The following is a 25,066-nucleotide window of genomic DNA, read 5'->3' as shown; positions in this document are numbered from 1 at the left end:
ACGTGTTCTGTCAAGGATTTTGATGATTTCTTGCCCTCTGTGTAGACCTATAATGAAAAATCCCTCCTAAACAGAGGCTAATTGCCATTTTTCTTCTTTTATCAAAAAGATGTGGCTCCATTTTCCAGACTGTGCTTTATCATTTGTAGGCCTTTGTGTATCCTTCATGTAGTGTACACTGCACATTGCCATCCCTTCCCTCATCCGTCTTCACCAGCTCTTCCTCTGCTTCTCTCAGGCCCTTATAATGCTATTTCATCTGCTCTATGAAAGCGCAGGAGAGATCACATCCGTTGTTTCTCCTTGTGAAATCCAAGTGTTCCATCTTTCATTCAACTAGCAGGTTGCCTTTTTTCTCTCTGTCACTGATTTTTCTTTTTGCATTATCCGTCCTAACTTGTACAAGCTTCTGTCATACGTCACATTTCATGACCTAATTTCCTGAAAACCATCAATATACCTTGTAGCTCTTCTGTAGCACTACACAGGATTTAATCTCATATCCCTTTAAGTTAATTTGTAAGGATTCTCGCCGTTTCATTTCAGTAGGAATCCACTGGATGTAGGAACATGACAAAAAGAATTTAGGGGCACAATTTTAACAGCGTTGTTGGCTGATTGTGCTTGTTTGTTATGTCCTTTGCACAGTCTGTAGACCCCCCCCATGCACCTCCAGAATGTTAAACATGGCTGCCGTGGCTGCCTCTGAATTGCTGGACTGTGTCTCCTGGGGAACGGGGAAATTGAGCCCTGGCTCTTCCTAATAGGTGGTAAAGTGTTAAGTTCCAGAGAAATGGACTGCGAATTTAACCTGGAATGGAAATTGATCCCATTACCTTGTGCTTGGGCTGCTTTCCTCCCGTAGGAAAGGAAGAGGGAGAGAGAGGGAGAGAGCGAGAGGGGAAAATAGATCGGGGTGGAAAAGCAGAGAGCAGAGATGAGGTGAAAAAGAGTGAGAGAGAGAGAGAGAGAGAGAGAGAGAGAGAGGGATGGAAAATGGGGAAGCCACAGAAAAAGAGATGGATAGAGAGAGAGGAAATGGAGAAGGGGAATGGAGAGAAAAGACATGGAGGGAGAGGAGGTAGAAGGATGGGGGGGTGGGGGGGCGGGGGTGGAGAAAGTAGAAAAGAAAAGGCAAGGAGACACAGTGTATATGATTAGTGGTGATAGGATGGCAGTGGGGGTTGTGTCCTGCCTGGATTGACAGGCTGGCTGACTCTGTATCAGTGTGGTGCTAATAGCTGACCGCCACTGGGCGAGATGGAAAAGAGAGAGGAAAAGGCAGAGGACAAGGTAGAAGGAGCAGAGGAACGGCACGCTCTGAAGGGATGATACACCTCCTGCTGAGGGTTTCCACCAACAGACCTGTGGTGTCCTGGTGTGTGCAGCTGCTGTGAGACCTAGTTAGCAACGGTGATGGGATGTGGCAATGCTCAGTATCAGGCTGTGGCTTTGAAATTGTAAAAATATTTTCTGGGAATAAGATCTCCAAACACAGGAAATAGTATTTCAATATGAATAAAAGTATTGACCGGGTCTCAAGTGTTATGAAAAATCTGGTAGTGGTATTATTTTTGATCTGAAGGAACACCGCCGTCTCTGTGCCCCAGCATAGACCTTAGTCATTTCCTTGATTTTATTGAAACTATCATTTCATGTGGCCTAATTGAATATCTTGATGTACGCTCACACTCCGCTCTCTGTCCATCCCACCAGAGCCCATGCACGGCCCGCGAAGGCTGGAAGTGGTGGACATCCAGTCCAAGCAGGTGACAGTGCGCTGGGAGCCTCTGGGCTACAACGTGACCCGTTGCCACAGCTACAACCTGACCGTCCAGTACCGCTCCAGGGTGGCCGGCAAGGAGGAGATGCGGGAGGAGGTGTGTTATGACACCCAGAGCCGTGATCCTCAGCACACCATCCACAACTTGACGCCCTTCACCAACCTCAGTGTCAAGCTGGTGCTGCGCAATCCAGAGGGGGTCAAGGAGAGCACGGAGCTCGAGGTTCAGACCGATGAGGACGGTAAGTGTGGTGCAGGGTTACAACACAAATATAACACATGGTGTAGATACACTAATCTTAAATTAGTTTATTAATAAATTAAATTAATAAAAAATGTTGTATTGTTTACTTATTCATTTGGGTAATTATACATGGTTACATCCATGTTAGATTGTGTTATCAAATAGTCATTGCTGTTTAGACACCAGTTATAGATGCTCGTAGGAGGTGTCATAATTGTTGACAAATGCATCAATAAACACTTGACAGATGCAATTGTATTTAATCACAACTCCATTATAATTAGCTATAAACCAATTAAGTGTTAAATGTTAAGAGAAGTGTAACCTAAAATTCAGTAGGATGATATCAAGCAAAGTGAAATATGTATCATCGATGAAACCATTAAACTCACATGAGCAATTAACATAAAGCCGGAGTAAAAATAGCAAATTTTTATTTTTAAAGTTGTAATGTTTAGATCTGGGTGGATGATTCTCACCTTCTTGCACCAAGGACAAGTTTGGGATTTTCCAAATATTTTTCAGGAGAGCACAGAAGTCAGATGGCAAGCCTGTGTGTTGTATCGTTGTTTCACCTCCTCCAAAGATGAAAGATCCTGTGTGTTGCCTCAGCAGACACAGGAAATGAACTCTATAGAAGTCTCAAGGAACCCCCGGCCGCCAGATAACAAACAGGCTCAGCTGACGAAAAGGGAGTCTTGTCATGTCTGGCTCAGATATCTCTGGTTGGAAACTTGAAAGTGGCAACTGTTTCTCACTCACTGTGTGTGTGTGTGTGTGTGTGTGTGTGTGTGTGTGTGTGTGTGTGTGTGTGTGTGTGTGTGTGTGTGTGTGTGTGTGTGTGTGTGTGGATCTGTGTGTTTAGCATCCCATGGGAAAAAGTGTACAGACAGGGTGTAGCGGTAGTTGCATTCTTGAAGATAACTCTCGTAAAAAGACATCTCTACATCATTCTGTTTCACTTATAGAATGAAAGCAATTCACATGAGGGGGTTAAAGGACCAGATCTCTGTGGCAGCATCTCAGTACGAGTAAACATTGTGGAAAGATTAAGATTCCCACTATTCCCATGGGGTTACTAGTTCATCTTTGTAACACGTTTTTGATCTGCATGGAAAGTGTGCAGTTTTGCTGTAAAACATGTTTCACATTGTGTTTTCAGTGACAATGACTTCAAATAAACTCACATGCTCCTAATATCATATGTTTGACTTTGGCTCATGGCCATTTGTGTACCGTAGGTCCTTGAAAAGCTCTTTTATTGATTGTTTTATGCACATCAGCATGAGGTGCTGGGCTGGGTAAATCATAATAGAAAAGTCCAAAGCTTCTAAGTAGGGAACGGCTTTCATCCAATTTGTATTGACAACATTTTAACTTAACGAACAACAGATGGAGAAAAAAAAAAAAAAAATCAAAAAAATAAGTATCAAGGACATCCTACTGTTTAGGCTTCTTACTTTCTACCTTGGAAATTACCACCAGTGTTTTTGAGGAACAAACGTGTCTGTGATGATTTCCCACAGTGCCAGGAGCTGTTCCTCTGGACTCCATTCAGGGCAGCGCCTACGAGGAGAAGATCATCCTGAAGTGGAGAGAACCAGCGCAGACTTATGGGATCATCACCCAGTATGAGGTACACATGCAACAGGGTTAAACAGACATTAAGCCCTTTTGTCTCTCCTCCATCTCTCAGTGGATTGTCTGCATCTTTTTAAGTCCCGTTTCTCCACAGCTAAGATGGACAGTAGTGTGCAGAGCTGCCAGAAAAATGTTCAAAGTGATTTTTTAATCATGTGAATCATTTTGTTTTCTTCAGCTAAGGCTGGGGACTTTTTGCATCTGCTAATTTATGGACAGCCCACACAACGAAGCAGTATCATAAAATGAGATTATAAATTAAACCAGGCTTACTCGTATACATTTACATGTGGTTGGAAACAAATCCTGTCAGATCAACCTGGACCTGCTCAGGATAGTTTTCAGTCTAAGGTTCACTTCAAGCTTTACAAGTTTTACAATCTTCCTACCAGACTAAAAGAAGAGTGAATGCTCCGAAGTTCTCCCTGTGCAGCCCTTCATCATAGAAAATACACCGTAAAATAAATCAGCTTTATATTGGAAAGTAGGTTAAATGTAGAAAGGTGAGCAAAGTGATCAGACAGCAGAATTCAGCAGGTTGGGGTCAAGCAGTTGTTGTCAGTCCGTGCGCCGTGTTGCTCCACAAATAGCATCTGAAGTTCAGTTCATCTTTGTCATTACAGCAGGGGTTTTCCCATTTTTGCTGTAATATCTTTAGTCTGCGGCTCTAGGGATAACAATGTCCCAGTCGGTCGGTTTGCCATGTTCACGTCTCCCACAGGATGAACTGTGATATCTTTCCTCACTTTTCCTCCAGCACCATCATCAGGCCCAGTTCTCTGGTTTATGACTAAATGACCAATGACCTTCCCATCAGCCTCAGCTGCACTTTGTGTTTTCTGCTAATTAGCAAACACTAGCATGCTGACATGCTAAACTAAGTCGGTGAACATGGATAAACATTATACCTGCTGCTAAACATCCACATGTTAACATTTTCATTGTGAGCATAAAATGAGCATTTAGCTTGAAGTACCGCTGTGTCTGAGCACGGCCTCACAGAGCTGCTAGCATGGCGGCAGACTGGTAGTGTTGTTACTCTGCATTAATGAAGGCTGAATATTTACATGGCCATAAGCATCATCAGTATCATGTTTCAGTATCCTCTTATGTCTGTGTAATCTGTGTGAAACAGAGGAGATGTAATCATAAAAACCAGGCTTTAATTAGCCTGATCACAGTAACTCAAAGTTATATTTGTAAAACTGCTCAAACCTGAATCAGTTTGTCGGATTCACTTGAGTCAGCTCAGTTTTTTTCTTTTCTAAGCCTCCTTTATGAAATACAACACAAGCATGCCTCACTGTAGTTTGACGTGTTACTAGGAAAGAATCACCAGCAAGCCGCTGCCATCTTTTGTCCTTTGACACATGTGACCTCTGAAAAAAACAAAAAACAAACAGAATCTCTGAAACACACCTGGAACACATATCACGATTCAGCACCAAGCAAATGTTGACATAAGGCTCCACACAGCTCCTGCCAGCCTTGTCTGGGAGCCGGGTTGAGTCTTCAGTAATAGAAACAGTCTCTGCACACATACACACACACACACACACACTATATCTATATCTATATATATATATATATATATATATATATATATATACACACATACATTGATCTTAACCATCTTAAGGTGGAAGTAATCCTCCAGCTTTTCCCACAGATTGATTCTCCTCTGTTGATTCTCCCTCTTGTCACCGTTTGCTCACACTTGGTATTTTGAGTAGGTTTGCCATCATTGACAAGACTGCTCATACAAGGAGAGCAGATTGAATGGTAAAAGCAACGCAAACACTGCTCCATCCGCTGCTGTGACACCAGGTGACTGAGGTGAATGAAATATGGAATAGATATTCTCTCGGCAGCACACAGACATTTCAATCAAAGCCGGAGTCCTAAAGTCAGGATCATAATACGGTCCTGTTTATTCAAGCGTGTGCGGCACAGTATCCTGCGCGCAGCCCTGTGGCACTTAGAGGTGCAGGAAAACAGTGTCCATAAAAATGGTGGGTTTAGCGCACACTTAATCACTTTTAGAGCAACATGTTTTAGTTGTTTATCTTTTTAAAATTTCATGGTACAAGTAAAAGCATTCAGGGCAAGTGGTCTGGTTTGCATTGCTGCTTTGTCACGTTCAATCATATTTATGTTGAGGCAAATGTGTTTCACTTTAAAATACCCACCTCGGGGTTTATATTCATATGCTGCAGTGGTTGCTTCTCTCTGTCTAGAGAGCTGTAACAATATACTAATGTGTCTAGTTAAAATAAGCAATAAGTCAATGACATCTTGGTATTTTTGGGTTTTAGTCTAGAATCACAGGTTTTATTTGAATAAATATAGAGTATTAATATTCACATCACCCTGTCTTAAACAAGGTGACAGATGAGGCAAGTCTAGCGAGCCAGCAGCTTGCTCCAGGTGTCTCCCCCCTCACACCGCTACAGTCTGAGTCTCCGGTTTAAGAAAGTAACCCACGATGTAATACTGGTGGTATTCCCCAGAAGTTACTTCTTATAAGTCAGGACGTTGCTTTGAATTGACATTATCAAAGGAATACGTCTGACAAGGCCTGATATCAAAGAGATTTCAGCTCCATTCCTTTCTGACCAAGCTCGGTGAATGCCATTTAACTGACAACTTCTCAGACAGACATGAACCAGCAGCTTTGAAGCTACACAGCAGATTTTCCATTTATTTCCTGTTCATCAGCCGTATTTAGCAATACAAATTAATTCTGAAGTAGCATTTCTTGTTTATGAAATAAAAGCTCTGCATCCCTTTACTTTTTTCTGAAAAATAGCCAGTATTATTAAAAATTTAATTGCATTGGTTTCCTGAAAAGCAAAAGTACTATTAGGTAAGACTTATTTCCCTTAAAAGCAGCTATTCTTATAAAACCTGCAGCCTTTTTGAATTACTTGAATTAAGATTAATATTTACTGAAGGTCAGCCGAAGAAGGTTAAAACTCTTGAGCAAATAAAGATGTTAAATATAGTTTAAGTGGGTTTTCTTTTCCACTGTACTTCATTAGATCACAGGTAAAGGTGCTGGAGATTATACAGGCATTTATATTTTATGAAAACTTCATTGACACGTACAGAAAAATGTAAACCAGTGTGATATAATAAGATTAATACATCAGGTGGAGTAACAGTTACAAGCAAGCCCAAATTAATTTGCTCAAATGTTCACTATTATTTTTCCCGTCAGTTCCATTAAAATTGTAAAAGCTTGTCCATGCGCCCACTTTTGACAAGTCATTTCCAATTCCTCTCCCTGAAATGTTATGATATAGGATTTGGCGTCACAGACTCATTTCACAGACAAAGACTAAATGAGAAGGCCTCGAAGCATTTCAAAACTTGATGGACACAAATTATGTAGTACTTCAAACTCCCTTTGTGTTCCTTAATTGGAATTATAATGAAGGTTTTCCTGTACGAGCAGAGGCATTTTCTTAAAGTGGGACTTTAGAGTTATTCAAAATGGATATTAGAAAAAACACTCACCTTAATGCTTCCCTCCAGAGCTCCCTGTGTTTATTAATGGACAAGGAATACATTAAGAGTATTTCCTCTCTCCTTGAAACCCGCAAGCTTGCATCAGCTCTAGTTGAAAAACTGGTACCTGTGCTGTTACAGATGGATCCAACCCCTGCTACTAGACAGTCCCACTCCACAGCATTTCCCATCCTCACTAATTTTGCAAACGCCTGGTTGTCATGTAGTCAAACTCACTCATGAAGAGAGAGAGAGAGAGAGAGCAAATGACATTTTAAATATTGCTTTGTGGCTTTTGTCTTGACTGGGTAGTACAGAGGGGATAGTTTGCTAATATTGTGTGTTGATGGCTCCAAATTTGTAGAGTTCAGTTTATAAATTAACATGATGTGCCTCATGCTTCAAGTGACTCTGGACTTTTTCTATTTTAAACTGAGATCTAATGATTTTTACTTATTTTAGTTTTTTTCTATTTTGTTGGGTTTAATTTGCTGCTTCGCATGAAACACTTTAGATTTTGAAATAATCTCTATGCAAACAAAGCTATTATTTAGATACTGGAAGACACAAGACGATTATTATGTGCAAGATAGCGATCTTACCATAGCCTAAGTTATGTTCTTTGATTGTCTAACTATGACCATAAAAAAATGTAATTATGTTTTAGTTGCTATTAGCAGATGTTATTGTTATTGTTTGATTATAAACATAATTTGACCAACATAATGTTTTCTTTGTCTTTGCTGTTGCAAATTAGTCATATATTAAAATATCATTTCTAAGATACATATATGAAGCCTTTTTAATGTTGTTTTGGAATACATTAAGTGTTTCTAATATGTAAAGGGTTTAGTCAACATAAGTTTATTAAACATACATTTGTGTTTTATATGTAATCTTGAACATTTGCCATATAATGATATATATCAATACAGAAAAACTGTTGTCCAGCTCTACTTGCTGGATTATTGAATGGATTTCATTCTTTTGCAAAGGTGTATATAAATAATATTTACACATGAGGAAGTGCAACACAAGACTTTCAAGCTCACTTCATGACATTTTGGCCTTACTGAGTAGTGCAGAGAGGAAAAATGAGATAGGCTAACTCACACCACAATGAGTGGGATACAAACACAGTGAGTACAGTAAATGCTTCAGCTCACTGAGCCACTTGGATGCCTCCAACATGAAACGTTTTCATTGTATGAATACAAATCCTCCTTGGCAGGAGAGAAGCTAAACTTGGAGTACCAGAGGCCACAATCAGAATATTCATTCCCTTCACTCCTAGATCTCCTACAAGGCGGTGAGCTCCTTTGACCCTGAGCTGGACCTCTCCAACCAGAGTGGGAAGGTAGTGAAGCTGGGCAACGAGACCACCCACATGTTCACAGGCCTCTACCCGGGCTCCACGTACTCCTTCACCCTGCGCGCTAGCACAGCCAAGGGCTACGGCCCCCCTGTCATCACCCAGTTCACCACCAAGATTTCAGGTCAGCAGGGTCAGCAGCTTGGCCAGTTAGTGTGTGGATGATATTGAATAAGTAGTGTACCAGTAAGTCGTTCATAATGTCCAGATGTGTGAATGAATGTGCTGCTGGTTTTACTTTACTGATATCCTCTTGTTCCACAGGGTAAATCCCACCTTTTGTTATGCAAGACATGAAATGAACCAACAGACAGTGTGTGCATGTGCTGCCTCATCCACTAAAATATGAGCTCAGCCAAGATGTTTTTGTAAATCTGGGCTATTTGTATGGCTGTTACACTAGATTCAGCTTGATTGGTCACTGGCTTAGTACTTTCAGTCTCCATAAACTATGGCTGGTTGTACGTAATAAAAAAACTTGGATTGATTTAGATGATGACCATGAGGCAAGTCTGCAAATTTTCTTACCCTCTACAGTTTTATTCCATTGTCTGTGCAATACTTTGAAGATTTTGAAGATTGACTTTGCCGTGCTGTGTTGTCAAACCCCTCTGTGTTTGGTTTTCTCCTCAGCTCCCTCCATGCCGGCATACGACCAGGAGACGTCTCTGAACCAGACAGACAGCACAGTCACTGTACTGCTGAAACCTGCCCAGAGCAGAGGTGCACCTGTGAGGTGAGGCTATCACAATAAGGACACACACACACACACACACACACACACACAGAGCACAGACGCTAAACACAACAAAACAGAGAATTAAAACACCAGGAACCGCCATCAGCAACAAAAAAATTATCAAAGAGACTGTGTTTATCAATACCCCACCGTGAAGGAAAGTTGCAAGGGAATTCAGTACCTTACTGTATGTATCTCATTTTCTGAGCTTTATTTGTTTGTGGATTTTGATCCTGTGAAAAAGAAGCATAGCCTTTGAAGATGAGAACAAAGCTCCGGTGCAGCCAAGGCTAGCTTCAGGATCTCTTGCCTTTACGTGCCTTTTATGTACTAGGCTGCCCAGCCCGAACCACCATGGGCTTCTGGGGGAGCGGAGCAATTCTGCCTGCTTGATGCTGCATTTATTAGTCATTATTATGGAAGCAGTACAGCTGTTCTGTTTAAATGCCAAATTGTTTAGCAAAAGTCATCATTTTGGTTTACTCAAGGCCACTGTGGGCTTCTGGCAGGAATTCTGCTGGTTTGATCATCTTTTTGTTACTCATTAGTTGTGGAGCTGCACCACTATTCAGCTAATGCAGTATTAAGAGTTTTTAAGAAAGGTTTCTTGGTGCTTTTTATTAGATTATTGCAACAAATTATTGCTCTAAGTAAGCTCTAAGTAATGATATTAGGAATAAAGTAAGAAAAAAGTGCTTAATTTTCTTGACAGTTTAAGCCAATGTTAAATTCTTAAATTCATCTGGTTTTTCCGAATAGTTTCTTCCAAAATTGGTTTGCAGTGTGATGTTTTGGAGTGTACATTTCTACATATTGAAGGAATAGTTTCATCATTTTGCATTTACACTTGTTTGCTTTCTTGACCAGAGTTCGATGAGAAGACTGATACCACACTCATATATTTTCATTAAATATGAAGCTACGACCAGGAGACCATTAGCTTAGCTTAGCATTGAGGCTAGAAGTGCTGTCCAAACGTAAACAAAACTCCACCTGCTGGCACTAATGAGGTATAATGTCTTCATTAGCTATTTAGGGGTACTGGTAGATGGATGTAGCATCACATTTAATGTACAGATATGAGTTTAGCATTGATCTTCTTAGCTCTCTGCAAAACAGCAAATATGCATATTTCCCAAAATTTAAAAGTACTCCATTAATTTACTATTTTGCCATTTTTTTACTGTGTTGCCCCATCGACAACACTTTCAGTGGGAAGCCGGTGAGGGATTGTATCCACAAGAGCAGCTCTTGTGGCTCCCGCTGGTAGATTTGGGCATTGACTGGGATTCACATATGTTTCTTCTTTGGAAAGTAGCTCCATGGTTGCAGGTTACAAGAAGAACTATGAATTTAATTTCTATCAGAGAAGACAACTGCCTTTCTACATCCTTACTAGGCCATCATTGGAAGTTAGCAGCGCGTACTGAATTGGCCATTCCAATATTTTAAAAAGGTCTATTTTATGAGTTGTTTTATTACCATTTTTTTTTCTTGGCCTATGACAGCTTGTGCTTTTTGTGACGGGGTTAACTTCTTCGTATGAGGAGTGATAAACACTTGTTCTTGCTGTAAAACTCAATTTTACACTATCAACTCATCTGAGTCCTTTAAAGATTACAGCCTGGAGATCTTTAGTCAGGCTTGTCAGCTTATGTTTACTGTATGTGCAGCTGCCCAGAGTAATGCCCCCGCGCCGAACGGAGAGGCCTGAGCAAGAAAGACAGCGTGATCGTTTTTTAATCTTCTCGCAGGTACAATTCAGAAGGCCTTACTCAGGCTGCCATTCTTTCAGTGGGCTAATTACAAATCCCTAATTATAATTAACAGAGTGCCGTGAATCGGAGCTTCCATTAATTAGCATGCTGGGCTCCTCTTTTGTTTATTGTTGGAAAGCAAGCTCACCTCAGGAGCAGATGAAAGAGATTTGGAGAGATTTGGAGATATAAACTTTAGTTTGAGACCCATTTCATTCTGTTTGACTGAGCTGAGACGTAACCGTGCACTAATGCGTTATGACATAATCCTTTCTTTAGACGCTGAGTGCTTGTTAAATAAAGAGAAAATAGTGTGTTTTGATACAGACATTTAGTTTTAAGGATCATATATGTTTAATGAGTCTCTCAAGTTAATCCATTAAAAAAATTTATCACCATTCATCAGTGAAGTTCAGTATATGGCACAACTACACCTCAAAACTAATTGAGGCATCCTTTGATCACAGCAGAGCCTCTTCATATCTGAACTTTGGAGGTTTTCAGGTACACTTTTCTCTCCCCACCTCCTCACTTCTCTCAAGTCTCGCAGGACATAAAGGCCAGTGCACCGCCTTCATGTGTGTGCCCGGTGTCTCGAAAAATATGAATTGCAAAAGAAAGGAGGTGGCGGAGGGGCAGCATACAGGAGAGATTACGATGCAGGCCCAAGACGAGATATGGCAGGCGTTTGAAGGTGTTTTCCACCTCCACCCCGAGTGACACACGATGCCTTTGAAAATTTAAGGTGACTATAAAGTAGCGCCTATTCAGTCGAGTTGAGTTAGGCTGTCTGTAGGGATCTGCTGTCTGGCCAATAATGATAAATGTAGTCATCTGAATTTCCCAAGCAACAACATCTGTAATCTGTTTTGGGTTAGAGTTTTGAGATGCATGACTAAGTGACATTTTCAGTCAAGGCACATATCAGTGTTTTCCAAAATGTTCAGGACCTGGAGTCCTGGAAAGAGCCAACATAGCTGATCCAGTCAGTCTATTGAAGAGTTTGCATTTTGTCAACCAACGACTTGAAATTTCACACCACAGTTAGATTAAGGTATGTGCTGCTGCTCATGTGGCAAGGCTAGCCATCACTTTTCTGGAGCGGTGGGTAGCTCATTTTGAAATTGAATACTTTAGGAAATCAGTTTTAAAGCCCCTATGAAATAGGGATTTGACAAGGGAGAACACACAGCACTGCAGAGCGGAGCAGCATGAAGCTTGATTTGATAAGGCAGTCTTGCACGCTGATTGGGTCTGGGAGGTAATAGAGCTCCAGACATTTGAGTTTCAAACAGCAGATGTTTTGCTGTAATACAGGAAGGGGAGCGTACTGGAAGATGACACGATAGTGCTGGTTTGTTTAAAAAAAAAAAAAAAAACAGACGGCAAATGTCCATTTCACTTCAGCGTCCTGCGGTCATGCTGAAGTCAAATCATATTTTAGATAGATCTGGGCAGACGTTGTCACTGCTGAGGGAGGCAGTCAATTTGTCATATTTGTGTAATTGCTAATCAGTATAACATTTCCAACTTGGATTTGGCTTCTAATCTCTGGGGACGACACGCGTAGCCGGGAACAGTTTTTACCAGAGGGGACACTGTTCCTTTAAGAGGATTAGTGAACTGTCTATCAGTCATGTCGTGTTAAACTAATGTTTGCAATGGCCCCTCGTCAGGGCCAGAATACGCCTCCTCACTCCGTAGCAATCGAAATAAATGTTTACATGCTTCTGCAGAAATAAATGATTTGAGATGCTTTCCTTATCATTCAAACCACTAAATCAGCTCTTCTCTCTTTTCCTGCCATAACCTCTGCCTTGAGCAAGCTCACACACATGTACATGAACAGAAAAAGCTATAAAATACAGCAGTTTCCAGCCTTGTAAGAAGCATATTGAGGAAACGGAGTTCCAGTGTAGCTTCTACCCTGTAGCATTAGATTATCTGTCAACCATGGCCTGAAATCAGTTAAGTGATTTTCTACAGTTCTAAAATAAGCACTAACTTTCTTTGATCACGGCATAGCAAACGCTAATAGCTGTGCCTAAACGTGACACAACTCGATGCTTTTTACGATCTAATGGCAAATGTAATCTATGGCGCCTTCTAATTTGTTTGCTTTATAGCTTTATGGACACCGGGGAAATATAAAGAGCAAGAAGATAGAGGCAAGGAGGAAGGATGCTGGGTCAGGAGAAGTGTGTTACTTACAACTGCTCTTAAATCAGACATATAGGCATATAGAGCCAACCGATTAGCATTAGAGAGAGAGAGACAGTGATTGAAATGCTCCCCATACCCCTTCCCTCATCTGCTCAAACAGCCCGCAGTTCTCCTCCTATCAGCCCACATGAAAAATAAATCTGAGTTTCAGGTCACAATCCAGTCGATTCCGAGTCAATCCGCCATAATTGGTTGGCGTCACATGGCGGCAGAGCAGAAATCTATCGGGCAGCGAGGCTGGAGGAGGCCTAATTGGTGTCAGCTCAGGTTGCAGCACTACTGCAGGAATACAGGTCTGCTCTGCGGCCCCTCTGGCAGACCACTTTTAACAGCTTATACCATTCTTAACGTCCAGCATCTGCCTTCATTCCTCCTTCTCTCCGTGTCTTTCCATCTTCTTCTCAGGAAGAGAAGTTGAGGATTTCAGCAGCGTGGGTGGGTGGGTGGTGGTGTTTGTGTATGGGGGGGATTACATTTGCCATTAAATGTTTTGCTACTCAATCTCATCCATTTTTATCTCACTGAATTTATTTAACAGCTAGTTACTTTTGTAAGATTTAAATATATCTATGACCAGTTATAGCCCTGAGATTGACTGGGAACCTGTCCAGACTGTCCTCACCCAATGTGAGCTGGCTGGAGCTAATAGATGCTTGGATAGTAACTAGCAGTGTTAAGAAACCGTTTAAATTAGTTCCACCTTAAACAGCTACTACATAAAAGTACCACTTACATAATAATGCATCATTAAAAATGGTGCAGTAATATATTAATATGAACATTGATAGAGACCATTCTGCTTGAGTACTTGTACTTTTTATACTTTTTGTTGCTAATACTTTTGTACTTTCACTTAAGTAGCATTTTCAGTGCAGAGTATTCCAACACCATCACTGGATAGTCATCATTAATATGAATGCAAGTATGTTACAATTCTCTGGTGGGTATCAGATCAAATGAAACACCAGCCATGAAGGAGTTTCGCTCTCGCTATCAAGCCGTTGTTGTTCATCTGTTGTTTTGTTGTTATTTCATTGCTCATTCGTGTCATATTAAATCAAGAATATGACTGAATCACTCTGGTCTGTCAAAATGACTCATACTGTAAATTGTGAACTCAGCATGAGGTGACAAGGTGTCAGTGCTCAAAGGCACATTAACATGACAGCAGTAATTACAGAAAAATAAAGAAATCCCTCCGTTTTCAAATCATGAGTCACAGAGTTTTACATTTTATGAGCAGGCAGAGGGAGGTGAAAATAGTATATTTTTCAGACACCGTAGAATGGTGCCTCTTTAATATTTTATAAGCATACAGCAACTTACTGCTGAAAAATACTTGTGAAAACCAGTAAAGGAGATATTATAGTCTCTATCACTCTCAAAGATGAACAAAACACTTTTATTAAATTGTAAATTTATTGTGAGCAAGTTTTCAGTTTCTTGCTGCAGTGAATATTCTGTAAAAACTGCAGCAGTGGTTTAGATTTCCACATTACAAGAGTTCTTACCCTCGGAGCCTCATAGCCTTTGGCACTTGGTATTTTGCCTGAGGAAAGGAAACCAGTCCCATTCATACTGTGTCTATCATTAAGTCATGGCACAGCCACATCATCATATCATAAGGAGCCACCCGGGGGGAGCAGGCTTTTGTTTTTATTTCACTATCTGCAGATTGATTTGGAATATAAAGTACCAAAATAGGCAAGATGTGAGTGGGTTTTCTACAGAGAAGTGAAAACAAAATCATTGTTCGTTATTCTGTAGCTTATTGTGGACACAGTTCATGCAGGATTTAACAGAATTTTCAGCTCTAGAAAGAATCTGTTGTCAGGTTACATCCTGAAACAATACGTATTGTCATATTCATCAAACCTGATGACATCGGATCTGCAGTGTTTTGGCTCAGGCCTGCACACAGCCTCATCACTCAGTTCTCTTCTGCTCTGGAGCTACTTAAGTGGCTCCCGTGCACCGTCTCCACCTGCCCTTTGACCTCTGCTCTCAGTAGGGAACAGTAATTAACGGCTGATTTCTCCTGCAGACTCTCTGCAGGATTAAATATTTCATCACCTCCCAACCCAGCACTAAACAGGCGAGCTCTGAGGAATTGGGACACACCCAATAGGAGCAAAGGGGGATTTTCTAATGACACTGCAAGCATCTTATGATAAACTATAGGGTTAAAGAGCATATGCTGTACACACAAGGGGACACTTAATCATCCAGTACCAACCGCAGGGAACAATTGATCATCTCCAGGGTTGTTTGTACTGCAACAATACAGCTAAAGGGTACAAAACAGTGCAGATCTTTTAGACAAAGATATTTTTTTCCACTTGTTGTTCTAATAATGTTGGATAAGAGTAAAAGTTTGGTTTCATCCAAGCTCCACATTCTTTCCAGCCTTGCCCACTCATTTTTTATATTAGATAGATATGAATGCTTCACAATGACTGTAATGGTTGTAAGATGTAATGGAAATTATGCAGTAAGTATGTGAAACATCATTATCAAACTGGCGTTAATGTCAATGGGAGTTTCCAAAAATTCCTTATTTTGTTTCTTCATAGCTTTGAACTGCCATAAACTATAGTTCCATGAGAACATGAGTGATGTAGAGAGCATGGATCCTCGTGAGCTCCCTGTCGAGCAGATTGTACAGTAGCTGAGGTCACCACAGTGTGTGTATATATATATATGTACAAATAAAAATCCATCGCAGTAAAAATGAAAAATCTTTCGCGTGTGTAGATGCATGATACAACCAAAACGGGTTCTCTCATGCACGTGCATGAGGATGTACGTCTTAAAACATTGCTCCATCGTGTTACGAATGGTTAAAACCGCTGCAGGGTAACTTTTAGATAAATTAATTTCAATAATACAATGTGCAAATTATTTTTTATTATATATATTATCCCGTTATGGAAAAGAAAATTGTTCTAAAATCAGAAATCAGCTTTCCAGAACTAGAGCACCAGAGCATGTCACATCATAGTATTCATTCATTCACTGACAGGTTTATTCATGCATTCACTCACTGAGCAGTGCAACTTCTGCTCCATCTTCTGTGATAATAACTTGTTGTTTGTGTGACTCTTTTGGAAATGGAACACTAGTCCCCAATCATGGCTGGTTATTCTCCGTGGCAGCTGTAAACAGACTCTTTGTCACTCAGCGACTCAATAGATTTAACAGGTGGATGCGAGATGCATACTAACATGAACGCCTATAAGACAGTCAGTCTCCCCCTCGAGCTAAGTGGTCGGCTCAGAGACAATGTCATCTCTGTCAGAGGCACAGAGGGCTGCAGTTTTGATCTAGCTAAACACAAGGCTTGGAAAGGGAGGAAATGGAAAGAGCCGTTAACCTTTTCAGTTGTTGAATAATGAAAAAGCAAATAACGTCAGGCCTGGTCCTGCGTCCCTGCCCATTTCTCCTGCACTGTATTATTGAGTCTATCCTGTTCACTTAGATTTAAATTTTAATTTGTTAATTTAAGAAAGATAGGTTTTGTTTTTTAATGTCAGTACAGTTCATTAAGCATTTTTATGAACACTGTTTATCATTTTACAGTTTCTTTTATCCACAGTCATGTGATGTTATTGGTGAAAGTTTCACCCACTGACACTTCCTGTAACTGCTGCTTCAGTGAATCAAGCTTCAGCCTATTTTCTGACTTTTATACACCAAAAGAAATCAAAGAAAAGTTTCAAAATGTCCTCTGTATATGAGAGGACATTCACACCATTATGCTTCCTATCTTAGAACTTAGATTTTAATCTTTTAACAACTTCAATATCACGTCTAAATAAGGAATAGCTTCTTGAGCCTTGTCGGACTTGGAGCTTTGCACACATGCATTTCTGTGCCTGTCGGAGAGAGGCCATTTTTATACTGGGTAATGTTAATAGAAACTTGCCAGCATTAGCAGCAGCGGTCTACGAGTGGAGTCTGTTAACTCTGTTTGTGTCCCGTGTTTGCAGTGCGTACCAGGTGGTGGTGGAGGAGGAACGTCCACGCAGAGCACGAGGCACAGCAGAAATCCTGCGCTGCTACCCAGTTCCCATTCACTTCCAGAACGCCACGCTCCTAAACTCGCAGTACTACTTTACTGCACAGTTCCCTGCCGGCGGCATCCACTCGCCCCAGCCCTTCACTGTGGGGGACAACAAGACCTACAACAGCTATTGGAACGCCCCTCTGCTGCCCCAGAAGAGCTACAGCATCTATTACCAGGCTGTCAGCACAGCCAACGGGGTGGGTGTTTCTCACGTTTTTATTTTCTTCATATAATTTGAGTTAGTTGCACTGAAGCTTCATCATGGCTCCAAATGAGAAATATTTAAAAATCTGTCCAGAATGTTTTTCCACTTTAGAAAGTAACCAAGTACATTTCTTCAATCAAATTTTGAGGATCTTATGCTTTACTTTGCTGTGGTACTTTATAGTTGTTCTCCACTAAATATTATAATGAAATATTGTAGTTTACTTTACTTGTACTGCCAAATAAATGTAGTTGTGTAACTATATGTATTTGACATATTGTAATATGCATCTTCTTTTAAATCATATGCACTTGCCATTTAAGATGTAACACAAAACTGATAAATATAATGTTGGGTTTAATGAGAGTTGAAAGGCCGACTGACTGACTTGGTGACAAGGTGACTGAAGTAAAGTGCAGAACTCTACACAGGAACTGAGCAAAGAGGCAAAAACATGCAGCAGCACAATTGCATGTGGCCTCTGGTAGATGTCAGTACTGTGGTGGGTGGAGGGGGGTGCACCAACACCACTGTCTGCACTCTTAATAGGCTACAGCAGGGTCAAGCTCAGAATGCGGAGCTCCATGCAGTGACATGCTCTTTCCCTCCATTACCGTGGCCCCCGTTCTCCTGCCTTTTCCAATGGAGCTTTATGCCAAATGCCAGACGAGCCTTTGATCAACGGCATTTAGGAGAGGCAGTCGCCCCAGTGGCGGTTAAGTATGGGAGGCAGGCGACAACAACAGGGTTACCGATCGTACGGGTCGCAGCCTCTGTCGTCAAGTGGCACTTGGCCGGGCCCTCCCTCCACAGAGCCGCGGCAGACAGACAGCTCAGCGGCCACTTCAAGAGCCCCACCGATTGTGGTCCTGAATGAGAATCACCATAAACAGCCTCCTTGAGAAACACCAGCACGTCCTTAAGGAGGCAACAGAGGTAAAACGTGAGGCAGGGCCGAATGCAATTAGCGAGTTTGCTCTTGAGAGTAAAGCATCGGCGGTCTGAAACTTTTCTGGGGCGAATGGGTGAGTGGTATGAATCGGTTCATAATACTCTTCCCTGAACAAACAAAATGAAAGAGTCCCCTGTTGACACAGCATAAAGCTCTGTCCCTCTGATGGAGACATTTCTCACATTAATTTTATATTCAGTGTTTTGATTTACATTGGCCAAATGCACTCTCTTTCATTAAGCCATCACTGTCAATGGATAAAACTGCAGGCTTTAATTAATGTCTAATGATGTTGGAGTGCTTTGTTTGGGCCTCTTAAACAAAATTAGCACTTAGAGAAGGTGAGTGCCATCCATACCTAGATTTTTTTTTATTCCTTTATTCAAATAAAATTCTAATATGACTTCTTGTAACGGCGCCTTTAACAAAAGGACCATCTGACAGCTTAAAAGCTGCAGTAATGGGAATGCACATGCACCCAGGATCACATGAATGTTGATGTGTTTTCTCTTCCTTTCTTCTCCTCATTATGCCTCTCATGGTCTCTAAATGCCGTCTCTCTCATGTGTGCTCGTTGCTCATTGGGCAGCTTAGCTGGGTCAAACACAGGGACACAGCACTCATGTCTTTTTGTGTTGTATTACTCATTGCGTCCCTGTTCCTCTCTGTGTCCTTTTTCCTGTTCACCAGACCATTGTTGACAAGAAACTTCTCCGGCAACAGCAAGCAAGTGACGTGTGTGTGGTTTTTTTTTTTTTTGTTTTGGTTTTTTTTCTCATGTTGTTGAAGGCTGTTGTCAGAGCTGAAACTCCATTACATATTCAGAAAGGCTCCCTGACGTGTCATTTTGGAGCCCCGCACGCTGCGCTGGTGCCGCTTGTCACAGGGCTCTGGTTTCTCCACAGTGGCTGACCACCTTGAGCCGCGGGCTGCCGACAGATCACTGTTGGCTGACAAATCAGCGGCTCAGCACCACTAATCTGTGCTATGGGCCCTCTCGCCTAACTGCGTTTTGTGTCACAGTCATTGAGCTCAACAGATGATAGGGGACAGCATGGAGCTGGTCGAGCTGTTTTGTTGTAACCACGGGTTCTTAGATAGGTGTTGCTGCTGCCGTTAAGTGTGCCTTTGTGTGTGTGTGTCTCCTGTCCGTGCATGTGTGTTATAATGATCTCTGATCCTCCTCCTTTTCTTTCCTTCTCTTCCCCCCTTTCCTCCTTTTCATTTATCTGTTTGCACAGGAGACCAAAATCGACTGCGTTCGAGTCGCCACCAAAGGTAGGGCTGGATCCAATTGCGTGAATGAGAGTGTTTGCCACATGTAACATCACTTGTGTTTGATTTCTGAGAACTAACAAAATTAACATGTTTTTGAAATCAATATATACTGACGACCACATCTTAGCTCCACTCTAACACTGTAGAAATAGGTTGGGCTCCACTGTAGTCGCCCTAAAAGGCGAGAGTGCGTGATATGCTCTTCACGTGAATTTGGTCGATAGATTGATCAAGAACATGTGTTTTTCCATGACGGGGAGGCAGCCTGTGCGCCCACCAAGGTCTGTAGGTACTTAGCTATGCTGCCTGTGCATCCTGCTCCACACATTAGGGGTGATGAAGTCTAAGCACCATTGATCGGGGAGCAGAATTGATAAGGCCAGAGGGAGCCCTAGTCACACTCTGTTCTGAGCCGTGGGAGGTCCTGTCACACGCCTCAACAGTCTGGTATATGGTGGAAGTTTGCATGCAGCTCCGCTATGGATTTCTTGGGGAGTTCCAGATATCTCCATCTACATGGCTCAATAGGCTGAAGTCAAATAGCATATACAAGAAGTGGAGGGATCAAAGGTTCAATTTATCACCTGAGGGGGACACATTTTTATGCATTACATTAGGCAGACATACAAAGTGTGTGTGACTTGACGATAGAAATGCTGTCTAATATTGTAACGGTTGTCTCTCTCTGCCTCAGTGTTGCATGATGATGGAAACTGTTGGTCTGGCTGTTTTCAGCTTCAGTGTGGCCTCTCTCTCTCTCTCTCTCTCTCTCTCTCTCTCTCTCTCTCTCTCTCTCTCTCTCTCTCTCTCTCTCTCTCTCTCTCTCTACTGCATGCCATCCTGGATCCACTGACTATACTCAGCCGCCATACTCGTGACTCAGCTCACAACCCCGTACATCCGCATCGCCCCAGCAGCCGGCGACAACCAACTAACAGGTCAGGCCTATAGCCTCCTGCACATTCTCTGACCATCTCAGTTGTTCTGGTTTCAATGTTGCAGCCATACTGACGATTCCCTCAACAGGAAAACAAACAAGTGGAATATTGCATGTGTGTGTGATTTTTTTTTTGTTCTTTTTTTTTTCTTTATTGTCTTCCTATTTGCATAGAACCAGTGAGATTAAATCAAAGACTTGCAGACATTGTCTACTACCTTTATCTTCTCAGCATTACTGGACTTGAAAGAATCTGTTTGAGGTGCCATCGTCATTTGATGTGTCAATGTTGGAGATTTCTGACAGGAGTTAATCCCCTTTCATAAATATTTCTCATTATTTCTGGGAGATTAAGTGGCTGATTGCTGCAGTTGTGACAACTGTAAACACACAAAAGGATGCTGAAAGTGCTCAACGTGAAGATCTGGAGTATTTTCACGAGCGTAGCATCTAACTATCAAAATTCAACTCAGCTTCTACTTGTTGTGTGCGAAAAGTTTTCCTGGGTTTGAATGGAAGAGCGAACGCACATCTCTGGACACTTTAATGGAGATTTGTCCCCGACAAGCATTTCTGTAAGATTAGCCTGTGACAGTATATTGAGACAAAATCAACTCCATCAGTCCAGACATGATTGTTAATGTGTCACCACTCTTGAAATCCTCCACCGCCCTGCCTTAAAAACCAATATCTAAATAAAAGCATGGCTGTTGATAACAACACCCCAGCGCAAGAACAATATGTCACAACCACCCTGGGATGGATATTTACCTTTTTGATAGGGAGAGAAAATGGCAACGCTGAGGAGTGAGGAGAACAGATTTGTCTGACATAACAATTTATCATTCTAAATTTACCTCTGGTGACAAGGAATAATGGTGTTGTTGAGGTGGACAGTTGTGATTCCAGCAGCGTTGTCTTCCTCAGAGTGCTTCTTATCACTTCCCAGGGAGCAGATGCTGTTAAAACAAGCTGCTCTTTTTTATTCCCCTCTCCCCCTCTCTCTTTCTCTCCTCTCGTTGTTGGCTATCTCCGCACGAGCTGATATTTAATGTTTTGGTTATTTCAGGCTTTTTTATCTTCTTGGGTATTATCTTTCCCGTCCCGCATCCTACATTTTTCTACAGCCCAGCAACCATTTGCCCCAAACATGATTAACCAAGGGTAAAGATGCTGAGCACTTATCTCTCTCAGTGCAGCTCCGTCCACAGAGCACTGATGCCCACTAAGGACGGAGCTAAAGGTGGAGTCTTCAGGACAATAGGGAGTCTTTTACTTTCAGAAATAAACATTACTCTGAGGCAATACATGTGTATTGATATTTCTGGTCCACAGAATGCCACAGAATACCAGTGTATTGATTAATCAACCTCAGTCCTCCACACAGTCAAAATCAATAATACTGAAAATATAGACGTCTTCTCTGCTGTTTGCTTCATGCAGAACAATAGGAAAACACTCAAACACTCTGCTCTATTAACCACACTTTCTTAGTTTGATCTTTATGCATTGTGTTGTTTTTTGTGTTTTTTTATTTTTTATTTCAGGAGCAGCCACTCACAAACCTGACGCGGTGGAGCCGGAAAAACAAACCGACCACACAGTGAAGATCGCGGGCGTCATTGCCGGCATCCTCCTCTTCGTCATCATCTTCCTAGGAGTCGTACTCCTCATGAAGAAGAGGTAAGCGTTTTTTTTCTTACTTGCTGAAATACTCATTCACATTCGTGGAAGAGGAGGTTGAACTTGTTGCGGAGTGCTCACAAATACATAGTTTCTGTTCTGTCATTTTGTACATTCCTCCCTCAAACAGTAGTATTGTCAGCGTTGTGGTTAATAATTAATTTGATTATGTTGATACGCCCCATTAAGGCTGTTTACAGCCATGAGATACAGTGTGGCATGAAAAATTAATCCCTTTCCACAGCACCCTCAAACAAATGAGCAGCGATTCAATGACATTGGAATGGGAATAGGAAAGAAATGTTTTTGAGGCCTGTGGTATGGGAGGAGGCAGGGAGGAGATAAGAAAGAAAATATGATGAAAGGCTCAAAAGAAAAAGAGGATGGCCGCATAGCTGAAGGCTAAGTTTACATTAGCCGTGGACCCCATACTGGAGAGAGGTCCTCTGTACATATCCCAGCAATCAGAGAAGCTAAAGCTCAGCAAATATCAACCCCCCCTTTGTCCACACCAAGGCTTGAAATAAAACAGTTTCTGCAGAGATTTTTGTTTTTGGGCACAAATTCTTTTAATATCTCGACTATGAAACACTAGGAAACAAAAAAATAGTGTATGTTAGCTGTACTTTACTGTACTTTCTTCTTTTCAATTTTAGATTAATTGTCTTGAATTGAAGAGTAAAGGTCAGTGCAGTCGATGAAGTAGATGTAGCTGAGTGGGAAGCCTTAGTTGTGTACTAATAAGTTCACTATGTTCCATGTTTATTTTTGACAGTAATATATGATTCTTCATTTTCTGCAGCAGGGCCTGTCTGTGTAGCTCAGCCTTCAGTGGGTGGGTGCGAAAATCAGCACACACTAATGGAATTGTTTTCAATTAGCTTTAATCAAAGCGGAGATGGAGATGACTTCATTGGTTAAATTTGGTGTAATTTACTGTTACCAACAGGGGAATCGGAGTTGTGTTTAGACATTCAAACCACTCATTAGGTTTCAGCCTTGGAGGTCAGATATGGTAATTTTTATAGGTGGATAGAATTATGTGTCCATAAAAGGGGGTGATTTAGCGACAACCTGGTTGCTTCTGATTTGCAATCTCATGATGCAGACTAGCTCAATATGAATTCAATTAAGAGTTTTTGTACTGTACTGTACTGAGGCCCTTCCCCCTTCGTCCCCCCTCGCAAAGCATGACATGACTCCAAGCGATCACCTTTGCCCTCACGATCACTAGTTTACCTCCACGTATGCCACCATATCTGATTTTGTTCATTTCTACTCTTTTTTCAAACATTAATATATTTTTACTTTTTCTTTCCTTTTCATTCCATCCCCTCCCCCTCCTCCACTGCTTAAATCCTACCACCACCCCACTCGGCAGAAGAACCTATCACTCCTACACTTACTACCTGTAAGTAACCACTTTGTGTAATGTTAGTGCCATGCTTCTCACCCACACGCTGTTTCCCATGCATGCAAAGAGCCATGTCATTTCTCCACCCCGGCCAGAGCTATTACAGAGGCCCAACTGTAATCTCTGCTGGGGGGACGGAGGACACCACTCCAATGCATCTCCACGCCACGAGCGCATCACACTGTATGTCACGTTGGCACGACTTCTGACGAAAAGCAGACACACGCAGCTGCACCCCCACAAAATCTAAACTGTCAAGTGAGGGGGGCACAGAAGCATGTTGGTTATTGCAGACATAATTTCTGCAAGACTTTTAAGGGGTTTGTTTATCAAATGATGAACTAAACTGCCTTAATGACTGTACGGCTGCCAAGCTCATCTTGCGAAAGAAGAAAAAAAAATCAATGCAGCAGCTACTGCATTTTTACTGAGTGTGAATTTTTCATTCGCCTCCAATGATTTCATCTGTCGACTTGTCAAAGTTAGATTTTTTTGAAGTGCCTATCACAGTGCATCTATGCTTTAGTTGTGCCCTGAACCTCAATGAGGTTGTTCAAATACTTCACATTTCGTACACTCATGTATACACTCTGCAAATGCCAAAAAATGCAATCAATAACTCTGCAGAACTGACCACATTTATAGGTATTATGCTGAAATTTTAAGCATGAGCTAACACAGTGACCGTACCAATTTGGCTCCATATGCATGTGATAATTTCTAGTCTTTCTCTACCCCTGCTCCATCCTCTCACTGTGTCATCAGACCACCTCAAGCTCTCTCTCTCTCTCAGCTTCTTCCTGCTTTTTTTTTCTTCTTCTTTTTCCAAGCATGTTTTTTGGGTTATTGCACGTCCATCCCATTGATTCTATGGTGATGGTGGAGTTGTGTCTTTAGCTGATAAGACGTTTGCATCACGAAGCGAACAAGCTAATGTGATCACAGACTAGCCTCCTTTCTATTTAGATGTCTCCAACAACATAAAACAATAGCCGTAGCGCTGCTTGTTTCGCTCTTAATATAACAGACGCCTTCCGCATCACACCTCTGAATGGTAAAGAAGCTTATTCTGCAGCTCTGCCTTCTCTGCTGCAGCTCATAGGCTCCCTCTGTACGCTCTTTGTGACGGATGCCAACTAATCTGTCTTGAGATGACTGTGATCAGAGGAGAGAATGGAGGCTGCCTCGCATCAAAGAACATCTTAGAATACACCTGGAGATAATACTACTCTGAATACTCAGTGTGTCACTCATATTAGATC

At 41.6% G+C, this 25,066-nt stretch overlaps 1 protein-coding gene across 6 annotated transcripts in view; it reads left to right on the top strand.

The window, feature by feature from the left end:
• The window catches only part of LOC139628582 (receptor-type tyrosine-protein phosphatase mu-like), a 148,179-nt gene that overhangs the window by 74,145 nt on the left and 48,968 nt on the right, over positions 1-25,066 (top strand). For 4 of the 6 annotated variants that reach the window (XM_071490364.1, XM_071490361.1, XM_071490363.1 and 1 more), the window contains exons 8-16: positions 1,717-2,025; positions 3,554-3,663; positions 8,473-8,674; positions 9,184-9,286; positions 17,259-17,532; positions 19,734-19,770; positions 20,634-20,708; positions 22,255-22,390; positions 23,772-23,801. In XM_071490364.1, the coding sequence (XP_071346465.1) occupies positions 1,717-2,025; positions 3,554-3,663; positions 8,473-8,674; positions 9,184-9,286; positions 17,259-17,532; positions 19,734-19,770; positions 20,634-20,708; positions 22,255-22,390; positions 23,772-23,801 (1,276 nt within the window). The remainder of the gene's footprint in view (positions 1-1,716; positions 2,026-3,553; positions 3,664-8,472; positions 8,675-9,183; positions 9,287-17,258; positions 17,533-19,733; positions 19,771-20,633; positions 20,709-22,254; positions 22,391-23,771; positions 23,802-25,066) is intronic. The other 2 variants (XM_071490366.1, XM_071490365.1) reach the window with 1 other exon arrangement.

This window comes from Trachinotus anak, unplaced genomic scaffold, assembly GCF_046630095.1.
Source record: "Trachinotus anak isolate AG129_WGS33_773 ecotype Australia unplaced genomic scaffold, CSIRO_AGI_Tana_v1 ptg000012l, whole genome shotgun sequence".
NCBI lineage: Eukaryota > Metazoa > Chordata > Actinopteri > Carangiformes > Carangidae > Trachinotus > Trachinotus anak.
Note: the sequence above shows the minus strand (reverse complement) of the source record. Positions and strands in the feature narration are given on the sequence as shown.